This window comes from Sabethes cyaneus, chromosome 3 (genome assembly GCF_943734655.1).
Source record: "Sabethes cyaneus chromosome 3, idSabCyanKW18_F2, whole genome shotgun sequence".
Classification (NCBI taxonomy): Eukaryota; Metazoa; Arthropoda; class Insecta; order Diptera; family Culicidae; genus Sabethes; species Sabethes cyaneus.
This window is the reverse complement of record NC_071355.1, coordinates 247358610-247377164: the sequence shown is the minus strand read 5'-3', so window position 1 is coordinate 247377164 and position 18555 is coordinate 247358610. Positions and strand designations below refer to the sequence as shown.

Genomic DNA, 18555 nt, shown 5'->3' with positions numbered 1-18555 from the left:
AGCACGAGCTACCCCGGCTTTAGGCTACTGACGTTGACTATTGTGACTATTGTGTCATCCACGTTTATCGTACGCAACTACCGACCAATAAGTTTAATCTAACTAATTTTTCTAACGGGACAACGTAACTATATCAGTAAAAGCAAAGCCTAGGCGCTACATTCCGTTATCGAAACTTGACCTACTGTTTTTAAACGACAGACTTCGCAGCCAGCTGTTAGAGTACAGGATAATTGCAGGGCCAGTTGCTACGATCCAATTGTCTCTAACAGCGTCTCTCAGCCGAGATTCGAACATACGACAACTGGCTTATTAGGCCATCGTCATACCTCGAGGCCAACAGGGTGGCAACTATATCAGTAAATATCAAAAACAGCGAAACCTTACTGATACTAATATTATTGCTTACTGATAACTATCAGTAGTTAATGATAGTTTTTCCATCCCTATTCACTACTAATAGCTTACAGATGGAGTGTATAGCAAAATTCGGTGAATTCCATTCTCACATATAATATACGTAAACAGAAGGTGGGACACCGGCTTTTCTAAGCAAATTAAAATTGACCATCCGTGCCGGTCAGCAACTCGATCGGAAGACCGACCCATGAATGTAAAACATTTGTGTGGATTGGAAAAACGTGCTCTAGATTGAAGCATTCCATTCCATGAAAAACATAACATTTAAATTGCCGTGTTCGTACCTTGTTTCAGGTAAACGAATGAGCTAAATTCTTAAAGCCACGTCAAAGCCACGTGACCTAGCGGTGTCATATTGGGCATGAAAGGGTTGGCCGCTCAGTGAGACTAGCATGCTCGTAACGTGCCAGACTCTCCCGTGAGAGTTTGTCTTTCGTTGACAAACAAAGCCCCCACTTGGGGTGTCGAAAATGAATACGCGATGTAGAGGCTCGACGGACGGCGTGAGGTCTGCCATGAGGCAGAATAGGACGGAACTACCTCCATACGGAGGAGTCCCGTAGGGCACTTTCTTTCTGACTGTTTCCGGATACCTTCAAGTGGTGACCGCGGTGGGATTCGAACCCACGCCATTTCTGACTGGACTGAACACGATTTCTTTTATAAGAATTTCATAGAAAAGATAGGACAAATAACCCAGCGTGAGCACCACATTGCACGTAAAACTAGTTTTGAAATTGGACTTAAAATTGGACGTGAATTTTAAGTTGAAATTGGTATTAAAATTGACATAGAAATGGACTTAAATGTGATCCAATTTGGTTTGAAACCTGCCAGTTTGGCTTAAATGGGACACTTAAATTCAACGTTAAAATTGACTTGAATTTGGACTTCAAATTCGAATTGAAATCAGACATGGAATTGGACTGAAAAGACGACTTCAAAATCTTTTTAATTTGTCTTGATATTAAATTTGAAATCTCACTTCAAATTAATCTTAAATTCAAAGCTGAAAATAGACTTGAAATTAACTACGAAATATTACCTTAAAATTAGGCTAAAGTGGTATTTGAAATTTTACTCAAAACTGGACATAAAAATTGAGTGACGAATTGGACTTGTAGGAGCTTAACAGCGGTCAAATATTTTGAGCGTCCATTACCTCCATGGCTCAATGGCACTCATTCGTATTACTTTTAATTTTATACATGGAAAATAGCCCACGTGGTTCATGGTCGGCCCTATATGGACTAGTTCATGTAGTTCTACATGTGTATTGTTCATAGATACGCTAGCTGAGAATCACAGCTAACACGCTGACAGACGAACAACGTCACGTGTAGTACCTTGCAAGTCGTAAGGGCTTGCATAGTGTCGTCGTCCTGCCAGTAAAAACAACTTCTCGGTCGGTGGTTATCTACGATAGACGGAGGAAGAGGCACAATTTGTGTCTAAAAACCCAACCGGACGCGTCGTTATCTTAATAAGTGGGGTTTGCAGTCTCCTTTTGTCCAGCGCTTCTATGGTTCAAAGGTAAATTGTAGAACCACCGTTTCAAAAAATATTAATATTATCAATGTTTATTGTAACTAAACCATCTTTCTGGCAGTTGTAAACTAAACATTGAAGTATATATTGACAGGCTTAATCACTAAATTGTGTGTATAACAAGCTAAAGAACAAAAACCTATGCTTTTTGGCACAATCTGAGCCCAGCAGACGGTATATAAAAAAAATAACTAAATTACCCTCGAAACTGGAACTAAAAATTGGATCTAAAATTGAAATTGGATATGAAATGGGACGTGAAATTAGACCTGAAATTCTACTGAGAATTGGACTAAAAATTAGACTTGAAAGTTTGGACCAATTGTACTTTAAATTGGCATGGAATTGGACTTCAAATTGAACTTGCAGTTGGAAGTAAACTGAACAAAAAATTGGGGTTCAACTTGATTTTGGACTTCAAATTGGAATTGAAATCAACCATGAAGTTGAGTCTAGCAGCACCGGCCAGTGGATATTCGAACATACGACTGCTGGTTAGTTAAACCAGTGTCGTACCTCGAAACTAACTGGGCTGTTTTACTTCAAATAGGACTTAAAATTTTATTTGAAATAAGAAATATCAAAAAATTAGGAGTGATATTTAATCTGGTATTGGACCAATTTAAGCTTTAAACTTTACTCCACTTTACCTCCAGTTCAGTAGACAGTGGAATTCTATAATTTTCCGTAAACTAAACCGTAAACGGAAAATTACAGAAAGTGACCTGTAAGGTAACTTTACCTAAATGTTTTACAATGATTGTCTCAAAAAGCCACTTACTCAGAGCTATAAGTCAAGCAAACATACATTACGAGCATTGTACATACAAAGCAAATCACCAGAATGACAACAAACACCGTTCTATTTACTACCCCTTATCTTGAACAGCTTTCAGCTACCCGCCCAGCAGTCCAAGAACGCCCATTGGGACGCGAGGTTTTGATTAGTGCACACTTTGAATGACCAATAATTGTTCTCTCTCGGTGAAAAGAAGGTGGAAGAACAGACGGTAAAGCACATGATAGATAGCAGCTCTCTATATCTATGTTATGTGCTCTCGAAATTCGAATAAGGAAGATAACGATTGATGACGGCGCTGACGGCTTTCTTCTTCAAATCGAATGTGTCCATTCACCCATCCATCGGGTCGGGTATATCAGCTCAGTCAATGCTGAGGGCTCTTCAGAGTCGGATCGAAGCACTGCGGCCGGTGTTTAGTTTAGTAACATAAAACGATTTGTTTACGGAAATCAGAATAAAATAAGCGCGAAAGCTTCTCGTTTACTTTCCCAGCGAGTAGTGTTTATGTGTTGATCTTTGAACTATTGGTGGCGCAGCAAAACCGATGAAGCGTTTCTGTTTGGTCGGTCTGCTGCTGGCGATTCTCGCCAGCGAAGGCTACTGTCGGCCAGGACCGCACTATCAGGGCAGTGGAATACTGGTGCAAAGGCACGACTATGGACGGAATCTTAAAGAAAGCAAATGCGGTTACGAGGTAGGTGGTTTACGTTACTTGAATGATGCATAACCTTTGAAGAGTACTAGGAATTATTTGTTTAGTAAGAACATATCATTTCGAAAGCTTAATGCTGATTGTCATTTCTATTGTGGAATCAAGCTTTTGAGACGAATGGCGTGGATCCAGTACAAATTGACACTATCACGGTTTATCACAGTAGATCTTATTTATCAAACTGAATCGTTAAGCAACTTATATCAAATCTGTTCCATCCAAGCCATTTGAAACTTACTTAACCATAAGGTTCTAGTTCATACGGCAGTCTGACCTGAAACGAAAATAACAGACGTCGATTCTAATGCTGTGCGGAATCGTATTTTAAATCAACCGTTTAAATCAAAGATTTATGACACTTGTATTTTGTTCATTGTTAGATAACAATCAGTTGTAAGGAATAGAAATATCGCTAGACAATATACGTAGAAGGCCAAAATGACTTACACAGGCAAAACTCAAGAAACTCTACAAATAGACATGTTTTGATGCAACCGCCGGAATTTTTTTTTTCATGTTTTTTGAAATAATTAGAAAATCTAATAACATAAAAACAGTAGCGCCACACAAAAAGGCATCGTGCTTGATGATGACTAGAGGAAAATGGTAAAAATTCTAGTGGACAATCTCTGGCTGGATACAATACAATTGACTGTTCAGAAATATTTGCATGATTTCCATTGTTTCCTTTTCTCTTTTATTAAAATGTAGAGTGTAAATTGTTACAAAAAAATTGATTAGGCCTCACTGCTATGGAATGTATCGTTACATAATGTGCCAAACGACTCGGCTTTGTTTATCACACCGATTTTTCACGGAAGTTTCGATTGTATGGTGACTTCGCTCTTTTGAACCAATGATCCAGATGGTATTCTACCCGATTTCTTACAGAAAATGGACAGCGATATAATGTCCGAGCTTATCAACATTTTAGAGCAAGTTTCACTTTGGAACATATCCCGGAGAGTTGTCGAAAAGTAGGTAGATCCCTAAGGCATAATTATATGCCAGAGAAAACCATGCAAAAGGCTTTCAGATGAAGAAATCTGACGCTCTCAAGTTAATAGAAAAAATCAAGGATAACTATTCCCGCAATGAGTTTTGAAAGAACTCTCCGTTACATGGAAATATTAACACTGGAAATCTACGGAAACCGTTATGCACTGTCTTGTGATGTTAATTGAGAAATCGCTCAAATATCAAGATACTGCACTTTGTGTTTTTCGTGATATTAAAGGCGCTCTAGATAACACTTCCTTCGCTTGAATTTTTACGGCTTTTTTTCAAAACAGAATCGACTACAATGAGCAGCTTTCAAGCAGAGAATTCATTGCATCATTGGAAGATACATCGGTTACGATTTCGACGATGAAAGGAAATCCACAAGGAGCTTTCTCGTCCTTGCTTTGGTCACTGCACAGTGGTCCAGAAACGAAAGTTAAGTGGAAACTTACTTTTGCAGCTGAGCGATTTATAATAGCTCCCCACAATGTTCAGCAAAGTTGTTCAACTCTAAAAGACAATTAATGCGAAATCAACGACTAAGTTCCAGTTTGGCTTGGAAACACATAATCAATAATAACTTTTTATAAGAAAGAGATAGAAGGATAAGTTTTTCGACAAAATTGTAGCTAAAGATTATGTAAGTAACTTTGTCAAAGACATAGTAGGCGTATTTTTAGGCGTTTCTAACTTACAGAGTGTTTTACAACAAGACCTCTCAAAAATCACTTTTTCACTGATTTCTTCAAATGCAGTGGTTTTATTGCATCATAATGTTTTACAAAGTTGGTTATCTTATCAAAAGACATATTTTTGTAGAACATTGTATGTTGAAAACTCATACGTATAACGAGTTCTAACGTTTTTCCTGTGTTTTTTTAGTCTTTTTTGGAATAGAATATCTCAAAAAGGGGCAAACGAAAAAAATCAAACTCGGCCGTTTCTGAAAGCTTGAAGTTTTATCTCAAGCATATGTGAAAATAAAAAACTGGTTTTTTCTCTAACTCGAGTAATTTCAGTTTAATTATTTCTTGTTTGACCATTTTCTACTATGCAGTATTTTCTAATATCTTCTGGAAGACGATTAAAGTCAACATGTCAATAGTAAAAAAGAAATTTGTCGTACCTTGACACAATTTCTTCTGATTGTCACGTAAAATAGTCTTCCAACTCCAGATATGACATCAGTTTTCTATCAGCACCAGCTGTTTTTGATAAATATCTATCTTTAAATTTTCATTATTTTGCAAATATGCTCAATCTACCATCAATAATGTTTTAAAAATAATTTTCAATGGAAAAGCAAAAAAATATTGGTTATTTCATGCGTAATATTGTTAACTGTTATTTTAGTTTTATGTCATTTTTTAATCGCAGGTAAGTATATCAAAACAGTCAAAGAGGTAAAAGAGAAAAAAGACCTATAGATCCCTTTCGAACTTCAACCACCTTATATCAGTATATCGTTGATTTGGAAAACAAAAATGGTAGTCATTTATTTGAGAGATTCAATAAATGTTTTGTTTTCGAAATATTTTATTATTGTCAGCAATATAATAATTTATTATATTAATAATTGGTGGAAGCTCCAGAGTACGTGTACAATACGAACGATTTTGTATTGCAATGACTGGATCGGACGACAGTAGGAGGCGTCTGAACGCATCCTCCAAATTGGCATTCCGGTTAAATTTTCTGGCGTGAAATTCTCTTAACTTACAAACATTTATTTCGCGTTTCCTGTACCTCTTCGCTTAATAACCCTATGGGTTGTGCCGTGGCCTTAATAATATCTGCGCCGTGTACTAAAATTTTATTAACGGTTGGCGATATAGCTAATATGGAATTGAATGGGAAATAATCTCCTAAACTACCGAATTACTTTCACGAACATTTTAGATACTAATTTAAAAAACAGTAACGGTACCCTCAAATTTTTTGACAAAAAACTCCAGGACTCTAATAGGATTTGCTTGAAAGCGTTCCTCCTTTTTTACTACGATCATAGTCATGTTCCTGTTCCTGAATACGTAGACATCAATTTTGAAGACTTCTCAGCTTTCTGACACTAAAGTAATTTAAAAAATGATCAATCAAAGTAATTTAAGAATCAAAAATATCAATATAAAATTTAATTTCATGTGCATATATCCAAGTGAAGATTTCCATTTGTCTATTTGTAAAATAATGAAAATTGTAAGATCAAAAACAGCTGGTGCTGAGCTCCATTTGCAGAGAGGACGATACGACAGTGATTATTTGAAATCCAGGATAACTGCTAACCAGAGTACATTAGTTCTGTGGAGACTAAGGCCCTTCACTCCAAACAACCGTCGAACTAACTACGCGCGCAATGATCCAGCCTGTCGCTGTATGCAGCTAATGAACAATTTTAGAAACATACTAAACTTAAACATGTCGACTGATGCTATTAAGAAAAAACTTTCTGACTATTTCTGAGAGGTCAATTACATGTACACTAATACCACTGCGTTTTATATTATTTTGTATTTGGTATTATAATTTATATTTATATGTATGGACTGGATGACGGGCGAAGTCCATATATCTTGACAATAAACAATTATAAAAACTACCGTTATACAAACTTATTTAATGAATATTTCAGCAGTGGTTCGAAAACTAGCACAAGGTCGAAAAACTAGATCTCTTAACTTATCCTGAGTTCGAAGACTATTTTACGTGACAATCAGTAGAAATTGTGTCATGGTACGACAAATTTCGTTTTTACTATTGACATGTTGACTTTAATCGTCTTCAAGAAGATATTAGAAAATACTGCATAGTAGAAAATGGTCAAACATGAAATAATTAAACTGAAATTATTCGAGTTAGAGAAAAAACCAGTTTTTTATTTTCACATATGTTTGAGATAAAACTCCAAGCTTTCAGAAACGGCTAAGTTTGATTTTTTTCGTTTGCCCCTTTTTGAGATATTCTATTCCAAAAAAGACTAAAAAAACACAGGAAAAACGTTAGAACTCGTTATACGTACGAGTTTTCAACATACAATGTTCTACAAAAATATGTCTTTTGATAAGATAACCAACTTTGTAAAACATTATGATGCAATAAAACCACTGCATTTGAAGAAATCAGCGAAAAAGTGATTTTTGAGAGGTCTTGTTGTAAAACACTCTGTAAGTTAGAAACGCTTAAAAATACGCCTACTATGTCTTTGGCAAAGTTACTTATATAATCTTTAGCTACAACTTTGACGAAAAAATTATCCTTCTATCTCTTTCTTATAAAAAGTTATTATCGATTATGTGTTTACAAGCCAAACTGGAACTTAGTCGTTGATTTCGCATTAATTGTCTTTTAGAGTTGTACAACTTTGCTGAACATTGTGGGGAGCTATTTTGAGCCACAAAAAACTTTCCACTTAATTTTCGCTGCTGGACCACTGTGCACTGGTGGCCGACAAAACCACAAAAACAGTAGTTATATCATTCACTAGTCACAGAAAACATACTGTTACTACTCCTGCACTGATTGGTGGCATGCTGACCTTCAGTTATGCCATCAAAAACCTCGGAAAATTTCTGGATAAAAAACTGAATTTAGCTGCCCACCTTGGTTATGCTGTTAAGAAAGGATCTCGTTAGGGTTGTAGACTTAACAGTTAAACAGTGAGCTAGGCACGATCATGGAATTCCTAACTGAACACAGTCCTACTCCTTATCATTTAAAGAATATCGGATGATAAAAACGCTTTGTAACTCTGCACTCGAAAGTTCCGCGCATCTGCTCTGCGATTGCGAGACTCTTGCTTTATCTAGGCAGAACTTTTTCGGAAGTTTCCTTCTTACTCCATACCAAACATAGAGCCCAAAATACAAAAGGTTATTGATTTTATTAACCATGAGTACAAAATTAGAGCACAGGATTACAACTGTCTAGCTCAACTTCACCAATGAGTATGAGCAGTCCGTAAACTGTGTACAGTCTGCCCAAAAAGACGACCATTCAGACTATCACAGTGATCTTTCAACCCAATGCCCTTCTGGCATATAAAAAAAGGCCTCGCTGCTTAGTCTGCACAGGGTCTCGCGCACTGTAACGCCGGCTCTGGCAAGTTGGATAGCTCGTCACCTTGCTTCAAACCGTCTTACATCACCAACGAGTCCAATATCTCACCTCCTATTCTGACGGTTGATTTTGAACCATCGAAGGTAGTTCGTATCAGCCTAATCAGTTTTACTAAATCGTACCTTGTCTTGAAATTTATAAACAAGTGGCGAGTCTACAAGTTGCATTTCCAGAATTTATCGAGGATTTGTCGTAAGGTGAACATTAGGGCACCGGTATTCGCCAACAAAGGTTTCCTGAAACTCAGTCTAAGAAACAGGATGCTGGAGAAAATTTTGTATGTACCTTTGAGGAGAGTAATGCTGCATAAATAGGGCATATGGGAGCTTCCAACCAGTCCGTAGGTAGTTCCTCCATATCTTTAGTATAACTTGATGGATAGTACAATACAGCCGTTCGCTTCCAGTTACGTTGCCGTTTTTCAGCTCTCTCGCTGCTTTTCTAACTTCCTCCAAAGTTGGAGAGTCCACAGCTTATTCATCATCCTTAATCATTATCCTTTTTCTATTGACTGCTCCATCGTGTTCGCCATTCAACATTGCATCGGAATGTTATTTCCAACGCCTATCCACCTCCGATCTTTCGATAAAAAACTGCTGTCGTTGCACAAAACAGGAATTGTCACGATTCGACCAGGGTAGGTCATGTAACGCTAGACGAATGAACCTCTTCTGCACTCGTTCAATTCTCAAATTCCAGGCTAGTTACCAGGGAGTCGCAATAACACAGGCATTTTCCAATAATGGTCGTACTAATGAGCAATGTAAAGCCTTTAAACAGTATGGATCTTTACAATATCGTCCAATTTTCGAGATAAAACCGAGCTGCCGAGTTGCTTTAGAGATGATTTTCGTACGATTGAAATTAAAATTAGGCTTGGCATCAAGAATAATTCCAGGATCGTTGACATGTTCAACCCTTTTGAGCACTTGATCATCAATTTTGTATTCGATTTAGTATTGTAATTGGGTTAACAATGCGATGGAATGTCATGGTCTGCCACTTTGCTGTACTAACGATCAACCAATTCTTGCGGCGGCACCAGTCTACAAAAATATCCAACAGCTTTTGATGATTAGGACAGTCTTCAATTGACCGGACAGCTAAGAACAATTTTAGATCGTCTGCGTGCACTAACTTACGTCCGTCACCCAGAAGTAATGCACCGTCATTAAAATACAACGAGAATAGCGAAGGTCCCACATTGCTGCCTTGCGGTACGCCCGATTGATTTGTGAATGGTGAAGAAAAGCAGAAATTGTGCTGTACGCGTAATGTTCGGCCGCATAAGTAGGAGCTTAACCACTCAACAAAATGTTGTGAAGTGCCAAGCGGGAAAGGTGGTCTATATGGTCAAACGCTGCCTTCAAATCTGAATCCATGTTGGTCTACAGATATATAGCTCTTCGTATGCGAAAGAATCACAGAGTTTACTATTATTTCGAATAGTTTGCACATCGCTGAGAGGCTGGTTATGCCGCGATAATACCTAATATTTTGTCGGTCGCCGCTTTTGAAAACCGGAAACATATAAGATTCTTTCCAGATTGCTGGAAATTTCCTTTGCCCAAATGACCGGTTGAATATACAACATAAAGGCTCTGCTAAAACGCTTGCGCAGCAGTTGTAAACAACAGCAGAAATCTCATCCGGTCCAGCGGAAAAAGAAGTTTTCAATTTTTTTGCGGCGTGTATTATCATGTGTCCGTAGTGATTTCAAACGTACTCAATTCAATCAAATCAAGCGGTACTAAATTGCATACTTCAATACTTCTGGCTCGATTCTTCTCAACAGTCACTCGTTAGCACTGCGTCAAACCCCTCACTGGAAGTAGCTGCAGCAGTAGTACTCAACAACACACTTATATTGCTCAATTCTGCCTATAAAGTGCTCTCCCGTATCCTGAGGTGACATTGCGATTCTCGTTTCGAGTGATTTTGGTTGGTTTCGCCCATTTGTTCAACGTGGTCGAAACGAACCAAAATCACTCGAAACGAGAATCGCAATGTCACCCCTGTTCTGTAGACTGAGGCCGTTAGTTGAGTTCTGCGTCGGCGAGTACCAAGCCGGTTTTCAAGAGCGTCGCGCCACTTTCAATCAGATTGAAAAGTACCGGGAATATAACTTACAGCCTCATCATCTGTTTGTTAAGTTTAAGGCGACGTACGATTCAGTCAAATGAAATCTGCTGTCACATGAATCTGCTGTGATCTGCTGCCAGATGATATCATGAAATCTTACATGCTTCTTGGTCGAGCGGACATCATCGATATCATCGAAATCAATCGTAGTCCGCTTTTAGGTCTTCTAAATGGGAAGCAGCATGATTGATGGGAGCGCTTTCGAAGATCATGCACGTTCAGCGGGTGTTTGAGGAGATTGGAGAACGGCAGCTCAGCACCGACACCACTTGACGACCAAAGTTCGTTCGGCGTAGGATTGATGATGGCCTGTCGTCACTACCAGCTATCCTAGTTTTCTCGATATAAGAAATATCGCTGTAACGGGTGGCAACTAAAATTTTGGAATTTTTTTCTCAAGCTGTCAAAAAAAAGACAAAGACACGTGAAGAAGACCTGATTTACCGAAATTAAAGATACATTATCCATTGTTGAAAAAAATTAGTGTACATTTGAAAACGGTCCGTAATCTGCTATTCGGCGAAGCTTTCGTTTGACGTCGAAACAGGAGCGTTGTACGGCCGTCATGTCAACTTTGCGAATGCATTTCTTGATTCTACCAATCAACTGTTTGCAATTCGTGGCTCTCCAGTTATTTTTGTACACCAACTCAAAATCCCGAAGAAATCTTCGATTGGGCGCACTGAGACAGATTTTTCGGCTCGTGGTTTTTGGGTAAAAATGGGATCTAATAGCTATTCAGGAACGATTGTGTATTTTTGGCGTAATGCGATGATGCTCTATCCGACCAAAATACGTATTGTCCATCTGCACGATGTTTTTGTAGAAACGGGATCAAAATTTTCTTCAAACATTCGTCTGCTGCATCTTAATTGATAGCCAAACCTTGTTGTTGCTTGTTAAGCTTGTTGTTGAAGAAACGAAAAAGAAAACGATGTCCTTCTGCGTCCATAACTTTGGCTGATCTTCCTCTACCTTGCTTGCGAATAGTTGTTGGGCATCTTAGGATATGGTAAACAGTCGAAGCCGCAACATATTTGCTTTTTAAATGTTGTACTATATAGTTTTTGCAGAGATTTCTGTTGCAGTTCATAGAACTGTACAACGCGCTCCCGAAATGCTTCTTGTTTCGACGCCATTTTTAGCAAAACTGGGCAAGCATAAACAAAACAAAAAATAATAACAAAAAGAGGAGAGAGAAAGAGAGAGAGCTAACACATACATACTCTCATTTCTTTCTGAGCTCGTTTGTTGTTGAGCATAAGGGCCGCGAAAAAATTCCAAAATTTTAGTTGCCACCCGTTATTTCGCAACGATTAATAGTATCTTACCATAACTTTTTTGGTGCAAAAGTAAAAATTCCTGAATTCCATTAGACTAGTTTGGCTTAGTCTGTTTTCATCAGAAGATAGATATATTTTTATAAATTTCAACAGTTTGATGATTGTGTACAGTTTCTTGTTGATGACGTTAACCGAGAATTTCATCGCACCTCTCGATGATAATTTCGGGTTGCGCTTTTCTGACACTAGTCAATAGTCAATATATTTTAAAATCGTTTCAGGATTGTTTCGTACCACGATCGATTCGTGACGCGTTATTTTCGGTGACGCCATGCTGTAAACAAATTAACTTATCCTCGGAAAAAATGCCTACTGTGATTCCGTACACTCTTAATGTAATTCAGTGAAATGTCGGATAATGTTAATTAATTCTACTTTAGTTCTGTCAAGAGAGTCAAGAGTTAACCCCAATGAATTAAAAAATGTCTTACTACAATCAATACTATTGTGCAATTTATTTCTCACCTGATAATACTTTCAACAAACAAATCTTTGCAAATTGACAGCCAGACAAGTGATACGCTCCATCAAGCGAGAGGCGCCTAATTGCTTCAACAAATCTACTTTTAGACTAAATGAAAACAAATATTACACAATTCGAAGTGCTGCCGATTGTCTATCATGAGTTGACATAACCCCCAATCGACAGATACATATTCCATTGTCTCATTGAATTGAAATTCTGGCAATGCACTTTGCATAATATCATACCCTCAATTTGCTTATCATTCTATTAACCAACTCAAACGTTCGGTAGATGATTGATTGCCCCCTTAATTTCTCCATAGTCATGCCCGACTCCAAAGCGGGACATGCTGAATGTGCATCTTGTACCGCACTCCCACGATGACGTCGGATGGCTAAAAACCGTGGACCAGTATTACTACGGCAGTAAAACCAACCACCAGCGGGCCGGCGTGCAGTACATTCTGGATTCGGTCGTCGATGCCCTGCTGCACAATCCGGAGCGTAAATTCATCTACGTCGAGTCGGCGTTCTTCTTCAAATGGTGGGACGAACAAACAGCCAGCCGTCAGGCCGAGGTCCGAGACCTGATCGAGCAGGGCCGCCTCTCGTTCGTCGGTGGAGCCTGGAGTATGAACGATGAGGCAGCGGCGCACTACCAGAGTTTGATCGATCAGTTCAGCTGGGGTTTGCGGCTGCTGAACGACACCTTCGGTGATTGTGGACGACCTCGTACGGGCTGGCAGATCGATCCCTTTGGGCACTCCAAAGAACAGGCTTCGCTGTTCGCCCAGATGGGCTACGATGGGATGTTCTTTGCACGGTTGGATTGGCGGGATAAAAACAAGCGGCTGTCGGAGAAAACGGCGGAGATGATTTGGAAGGCTAGCACTAACTTGGATGATAGTGAGCTCTTTACTTCGGTGCTGTACAACCATTATAGTGCTCCGCCGGGATTCTGCTTCGATGTTCTGTGTTCGGATGAACCTTTCATAGATGGAGCATTTAGTGCGGAGAATAACGTTAGAGAGAGGGTTTGTGAAGTGGATATTAGAAAATTGAAAATTTTAAATTAACAATCTACTTTTAGGTTGATGCGTTCTTGTATTTTGTTGGAAATATGTCTACGAAGTATCGTTCTAACAACTTGCTTATTACAATGGGAGATGACTTCAACTACATGGATGCTAATATGAACTTCAAAAATATGGACAAACTTATTAAGTACGTAAACCATTAACGGTAGACTATAGCATTTTACCAAACTCCTCAATTTTCAGATACACCAATGCTCGTCAGCAGGACACTAGAGTGAATGTATTCTACTCAACACCAACTTGCTATTTGAAGGCACTACACGACGCCCAGCTAAACTGGCCAGCAAAAACCGACGATTTCTTCCCGTACGCCTCGGATCCGCACGCCTACTGGACCGGGTACTTCACTTCTAGGCCAACCTCGAAACGTTACGAACGCATCGGCAATCACTTCCTGCAAGTTTGCAAACAGTTAACCGCCCTGGGTCTATCGCGAAGTGACGACGTAACCTTCCAAGACAATCTCACCTATCTGCGGGAAGCGATCGGAGTAATGCAGCATCACGATGCAATCACCGGAACGGAGAAGCAGCACGTCGCCGACGATTACGCTCGGATGATCTACACTGCGCTGGAAGCCTGCGGACGGAACACGGAAGCTGCTCTTACCAATTTGGCTAGTCGCTGCGATGCGGTCCAATTACACTATCAATCGTGTCATCAGCTCAATATCAGCGTCTGTGAAATGTCCGAAACTAGACAAACTTTCGTAGTTACACTCTACAACCCGTTAGCTCACGTAAGCCGTCAGTACGTACGCCTACCAATCAACAGTCGTTACACAGTCAACGACCCCGAGGGTCGGAAACCTCGCTCCCAAGTGGTCCCCATTCCCAGCCCCGTTTCGGAACTTAAATTTAGAAAAAGCCTAGCTCAAGATGAACTCGTCTTCCTAGCAGAGGAAATTCCACCGATGGGCTACAAATCCTTTTACGTTACGGAAAACAAAGACTTCCGCACTGAAAATGATGAAAAACCGAACCCACCGGATGTCACTAGCATCGGAAATGAATATCTAACGTTGGGTTTCAACGACAACGGCTACCTTAGTACCATTACCGTCGAAGGTCAATTCTACCGATTGCAGCAGGATTTCCTGTTTTACGAGGGAGCTTACGGTAATAATGAGGTATTCGAAAACCGCTCTTCGGGAGCGTATATTTTGCGCCCGAATGGGACGGAGTCCCCTATCGGAAGCAAGCTGCAAATTACCGTCGTTAGGGGTGATCTCGTTCAGGAGGTTCACCAGGTGTTCAACGAGTGGGTCAGTCAGGTGATTCGAGTCTATCAAGGGGAACAACATGTGGAGTTTGAATGGTTGGTTGGACCTATTCCGATCGAAGACGGTAAAGGAAAGGAAATCGTTACGCGGTACTATTCGGATATTGCCTCCAAGGGGGTATTTTGGACCGATTCCAATGGACGTGAGATGATCCGAAGAGTGCGTGACCATCGCGAAACGTGGGATCTGGAGCTGGTGGAACCGGTTGCGGGAAATTACTACCCGGTGACGACAAACATTGCCCTGGAAGACGAGAAGCTTAGAATGGCCGTACTGAATGATAGGGCTCAGGGAGGAACGAGCCTGCAGGATGGCGTACTGGAACTGATGGTGCACCGAAGGTTGCTGAGAGATGATGCGTTCGGCGTTGGGGAAGCACTGAACGAAACTGCCTATGGCGACGGCTTGGTTGCTCGTGGAAAGCACTACCTCCTGTTTGGACCGAAAGCTTCCAAACCGAAAACCGAAACGCAACAAGCCCGGGAACGGTTCCTGCAAAATCAGGTTCTTACTCCACCGTGGCTATTTGTTGCGCATGCTTCGGACTTGTCCTTCGATTCGTGGACAACCAACTTTCACAATACGGTATGATCCAATTTTTTTTTCTTAAGGAAATTTGTAATGCTGTTTCATTTTTTCCAGTATTCGGCTCTCTCAGTTTCGCTTCCACCAAACGTGAACCTACTGACGTTTGAACCGTGGAAGGGACCGAAAAATTTCCTCATACGTTTCGAACATTTGCTCGAGAAAGGCGAAGATCCACGCTATTCACAACCGGTGACAGTCGATCTCCGGAAGGCATTTGCAAGCTTCTCAATCAAAAGCATTCGTGAAACGACTCTAGCAGGAAACCAGTGGAAAGCGGACAGCACACGTTTGAAGTTTTTCTTCGACCCTCAACCTGCTCCCGTAGGGACGAGTGTTGGTGAAAATGCGGCGCTGCCGCCGCCACCACCACCGCCACCTCCAGCAGCAAATGAACTAGAAATCACACTGAAGCCTATGGAGATTAAAACTTTCGTCGTAGAAACGTCGTAGATACTTTCGATTGCTTTTATGGTATACAAATGCGTCAATAAACATTGTAGATAATATAGAAAAACTCATCCAATTTAATTTTAACCAACAATCCTTCGAAGGAAATGATCTCCCAATGACTTGGCATGAAGGCTTTTCTCATCCTCTTTTACCAACAGGTTTCAAGAAAAAAATTCCGTCTTTCTCGGATTTCACTTATTTCGAATGTTCATAACTCTAGAACCAGGCGTCACAGAACAAACATTTGTTACGCAAATTCAAGAAAACTTCCCCAAAAATACAGGAAAAATTCCAATTCGCAAAAAAAACGTTTTAACTTGTTCGTCAATTCATAATCTGCAAAGGTATGAATTCCCTACAAAACGATCGGCTGTAAGTCTGATAGATTTTGATGCTGTTTTGTTCTTTGTTCTTTGTTCTTTGTTCTTTGTTCTTTGTTCTTTGTTCTTTGTTCTTTGTTCTTTGTTCTTTGTTCTTTGTTCTTTGTTCTTTGTTCTTTGTTCTTTGTTCTTTGTTCTTTGTTCTTTGTTCTTTGTTCTTTGTTCTTTGTTCTTTGTTCTTTGTTCTTTGTTCTTTGTTCTTTGTTCTTTGTTCTTTGTTCTTTGTTCTTTGTTCTTTGTTCTTTGTTCTTTGTTCTTTGTTCTTTGTTCTTTGTTCTTTGTTCTTTGTTCTTTGTTCTTTGTTCTTTGTTCTTTGTTCTTTGTTCTTTGTTCTTTGTTCTTTGTTCTTTGTTCTTTGTTCTTTGTTCTTTGTTCTTTGTTCTTTGTTCTTTGTTCTTTGTTCTTTGTTCTTTGTTCTTTGTTCTTTGTTCTTTGTTCTTTGTTCTTTGTTCTTTGTTCTTTGTTCTTTGTTCTTTGTTCTTTGTTCTTTGTTCTTTGTTCTTTGTTCTTTGTTCTTTGTTCTTTGTTCTTTGTTCTTTGTTCTTTGTTCTTTGTTCTTTGTTCTTTGTTCTTTGTTCTTTGTTCTTTGTTCTTTGTTCTTTGTTCTTTGTTCTTTGTTCTTTGTTCTTTGTTCTTTGTTCTTTGTTCTTTGTTCTTTGTTCTTTGTTCTTTGTTCTTTGTTCTTTGTTCTTTGTTCTTTGTTCTTTGTTCTTTGTTCTTTGTTCTTTGTTCTTTGTTCTTTGTTCTTTGTTCTTTGTTCTTTGTTCTTTGTTCTTTGTTCTTTGTTCTTTGTTCTTTGTTCTTTGTTCTTTGTTCTTTGTTCTTTGTTCTTTGTTCTTTGTTCTTTGTTCTTTGTTCTTTGTTCTTTGTTCTTTGTTCTTTGTTCTTTGTTCTTTGTTCTTTGTTCTTTGTTCTTTGTTCTTTGTTCTTTGTTCTTTGTTCTTTGTTCTTTGTTCTTTGTTCTTTGTTCTTTGTTCTTTGTTCTTTGTTCTTTGTTCTTTGTTCTTTGTTCTTTGTTCTTTGTTCTTTGTTCTTTGTTCTTTGTTCTTTGTTCTTTGTTCTTTGTTCTTTGTTCTTTGTTCTTTGTTCTTTGTTCTTTGTTCTTTGTTCTTTGTTCTTTGTTCTTTGTTCTTTGTTCTTTGTTCTTTGTTCTTTGTTCTTTGTTCTTTGTTCTTTGTTCTTTGTTCTTTGTTCTTTGTTCTTTGTTCTTTGTTCTTTGTTCTTTGTTCTTTGTTCTTTGTTCTTTGTTCTTTGTTCTTTGTTCTTTGTTCTTTGTTCTTTGTTCTTTGTTCTTTGTTCTTTGTTCTTTGTTCTTTGTTCTTTGTTCTTTGTTCTTTGTTCTTTGTTCTTTGTTCTTTGTTCTTTGTTCTTTGTTCTTTGTTCTTTGTTCTTTGTTCTTTGTTCTTTGTTCTTTGTTCTTTGTTCTTTGTTCTTTGTTCTTTGTTCTTTGTTCTTTGTTCTTTGTTCTTTGTTCTTTGTTCTTTGTTCTTTGTTCTTTGTTCTTTGTTCTTTGTTCTTTGTTCTTTGTTCTTTGTTCTTTGTTCTTTGTTCTTTGTTCTTTGCTCTTTGTTCTTTGTTCTTTGTTCTTTGTTCTTTGTTCTTTGTTTTTTGACATAACCGTTTTCCTATTTTTGTTTGCCCGAAGTTTTCTCAATTGTGACTGATTATTGCTTGAATTTTGCTAAACAAAAAATTTAACGGGCAAGCTATTTTAAGTTTTCCTAACTTTTAGTTTGTCAATCTTCATAAAAAAAAGTATTCGAAAGTAAACTGACTCAAAAACAGTTAGGTAATTTTCATTTCAAAGAATCCCTTATTTTAATATCAAACTCATTGAAAACGTAGAATGACTTGCGAGCGGCTGATGGATATTATGCAATTTTGAATGCTATTTTCCTTCTATTATCAATTGGAAGCACAGATTATAGGATTTGTCACTAAGAGGCTCCTTATCTTCAAGTCATAGAAATGAAGGATTGGGCCATCAAATGACACTTGAAGTAATAAGCCTGTTATGGAATGGGAAAATTGTACAACAAACTTAAAACATCTCAAGTTCAGATCACTTCATAATTAATGTACTATTATTGAACTTTAAAGAGGGTCGTTACTATTACACTTTACAAAATAAGGCTATGAAATTAATCGTGCAAAAATTTGCAGTGATTGGGTTGATAAGCATTTTTTAGTTACACGCGTCCTTTTATATTT

The 18555-nt window shown here is 38.7% G+C and overlaps 1 protein-coding gene across 1 annotated transcript; it reads left to right on the top strand.

The window, feature by feature from the left end:
* The first annotated feature begins 2928 nt into the window (after nucleotides 1-2928).
* LOC128741176 (lysosomal alpha-mannosidase-like) lies at nucleotides 2929-16008 on the top strand. Its single transcript, XM_053836794.1, has 5 exons — nucleotides 2929-3464; nucleotides 12871-13581; nucleotides 13638-13771; nucleotides 13828-15511; nucleotides 15569-16008. The coding sequence occupies exons 1-5, from the start codon at nucleotides 3315-3317 to the stop codon at nucleotides 15962-15964; spliced, it is 3075 nt and encodes a 1024-aa protein (XP_053692769.1). The 5' UTR covers nucleotides 2929-3314; the 3' UTR covers nucleotides 15965-16008.
* Nucleotides 16009-18555: the final 2547 nt, after the last annotated feature.

Excerpts from the sequence above, each read along its gene's own strand:
- LOC128741176 (XM_053836794.1), top strand. The coding sequence starts at position 3,315 with ATGAAGCGTTTCTGTTTGGTCGGTCTGCTGCTGGCGATTCTCGCCAGC. Across the intron at positions 3,465-12,870 it reads AAAGCAAATGCGGTTACGAG|TCATGCCCGACTCCAAAGCG; the intron begins GTAGGTGGTTTA and ends ATTTCTCCATAG. Across the intron at positions 13,772-13,827 it reads AATATGGACAAACTTATTAA|ATACACCAATGCTCGTCAGC; the intron begins GTACGTAAACCA and ends CTCAATTTTCAG.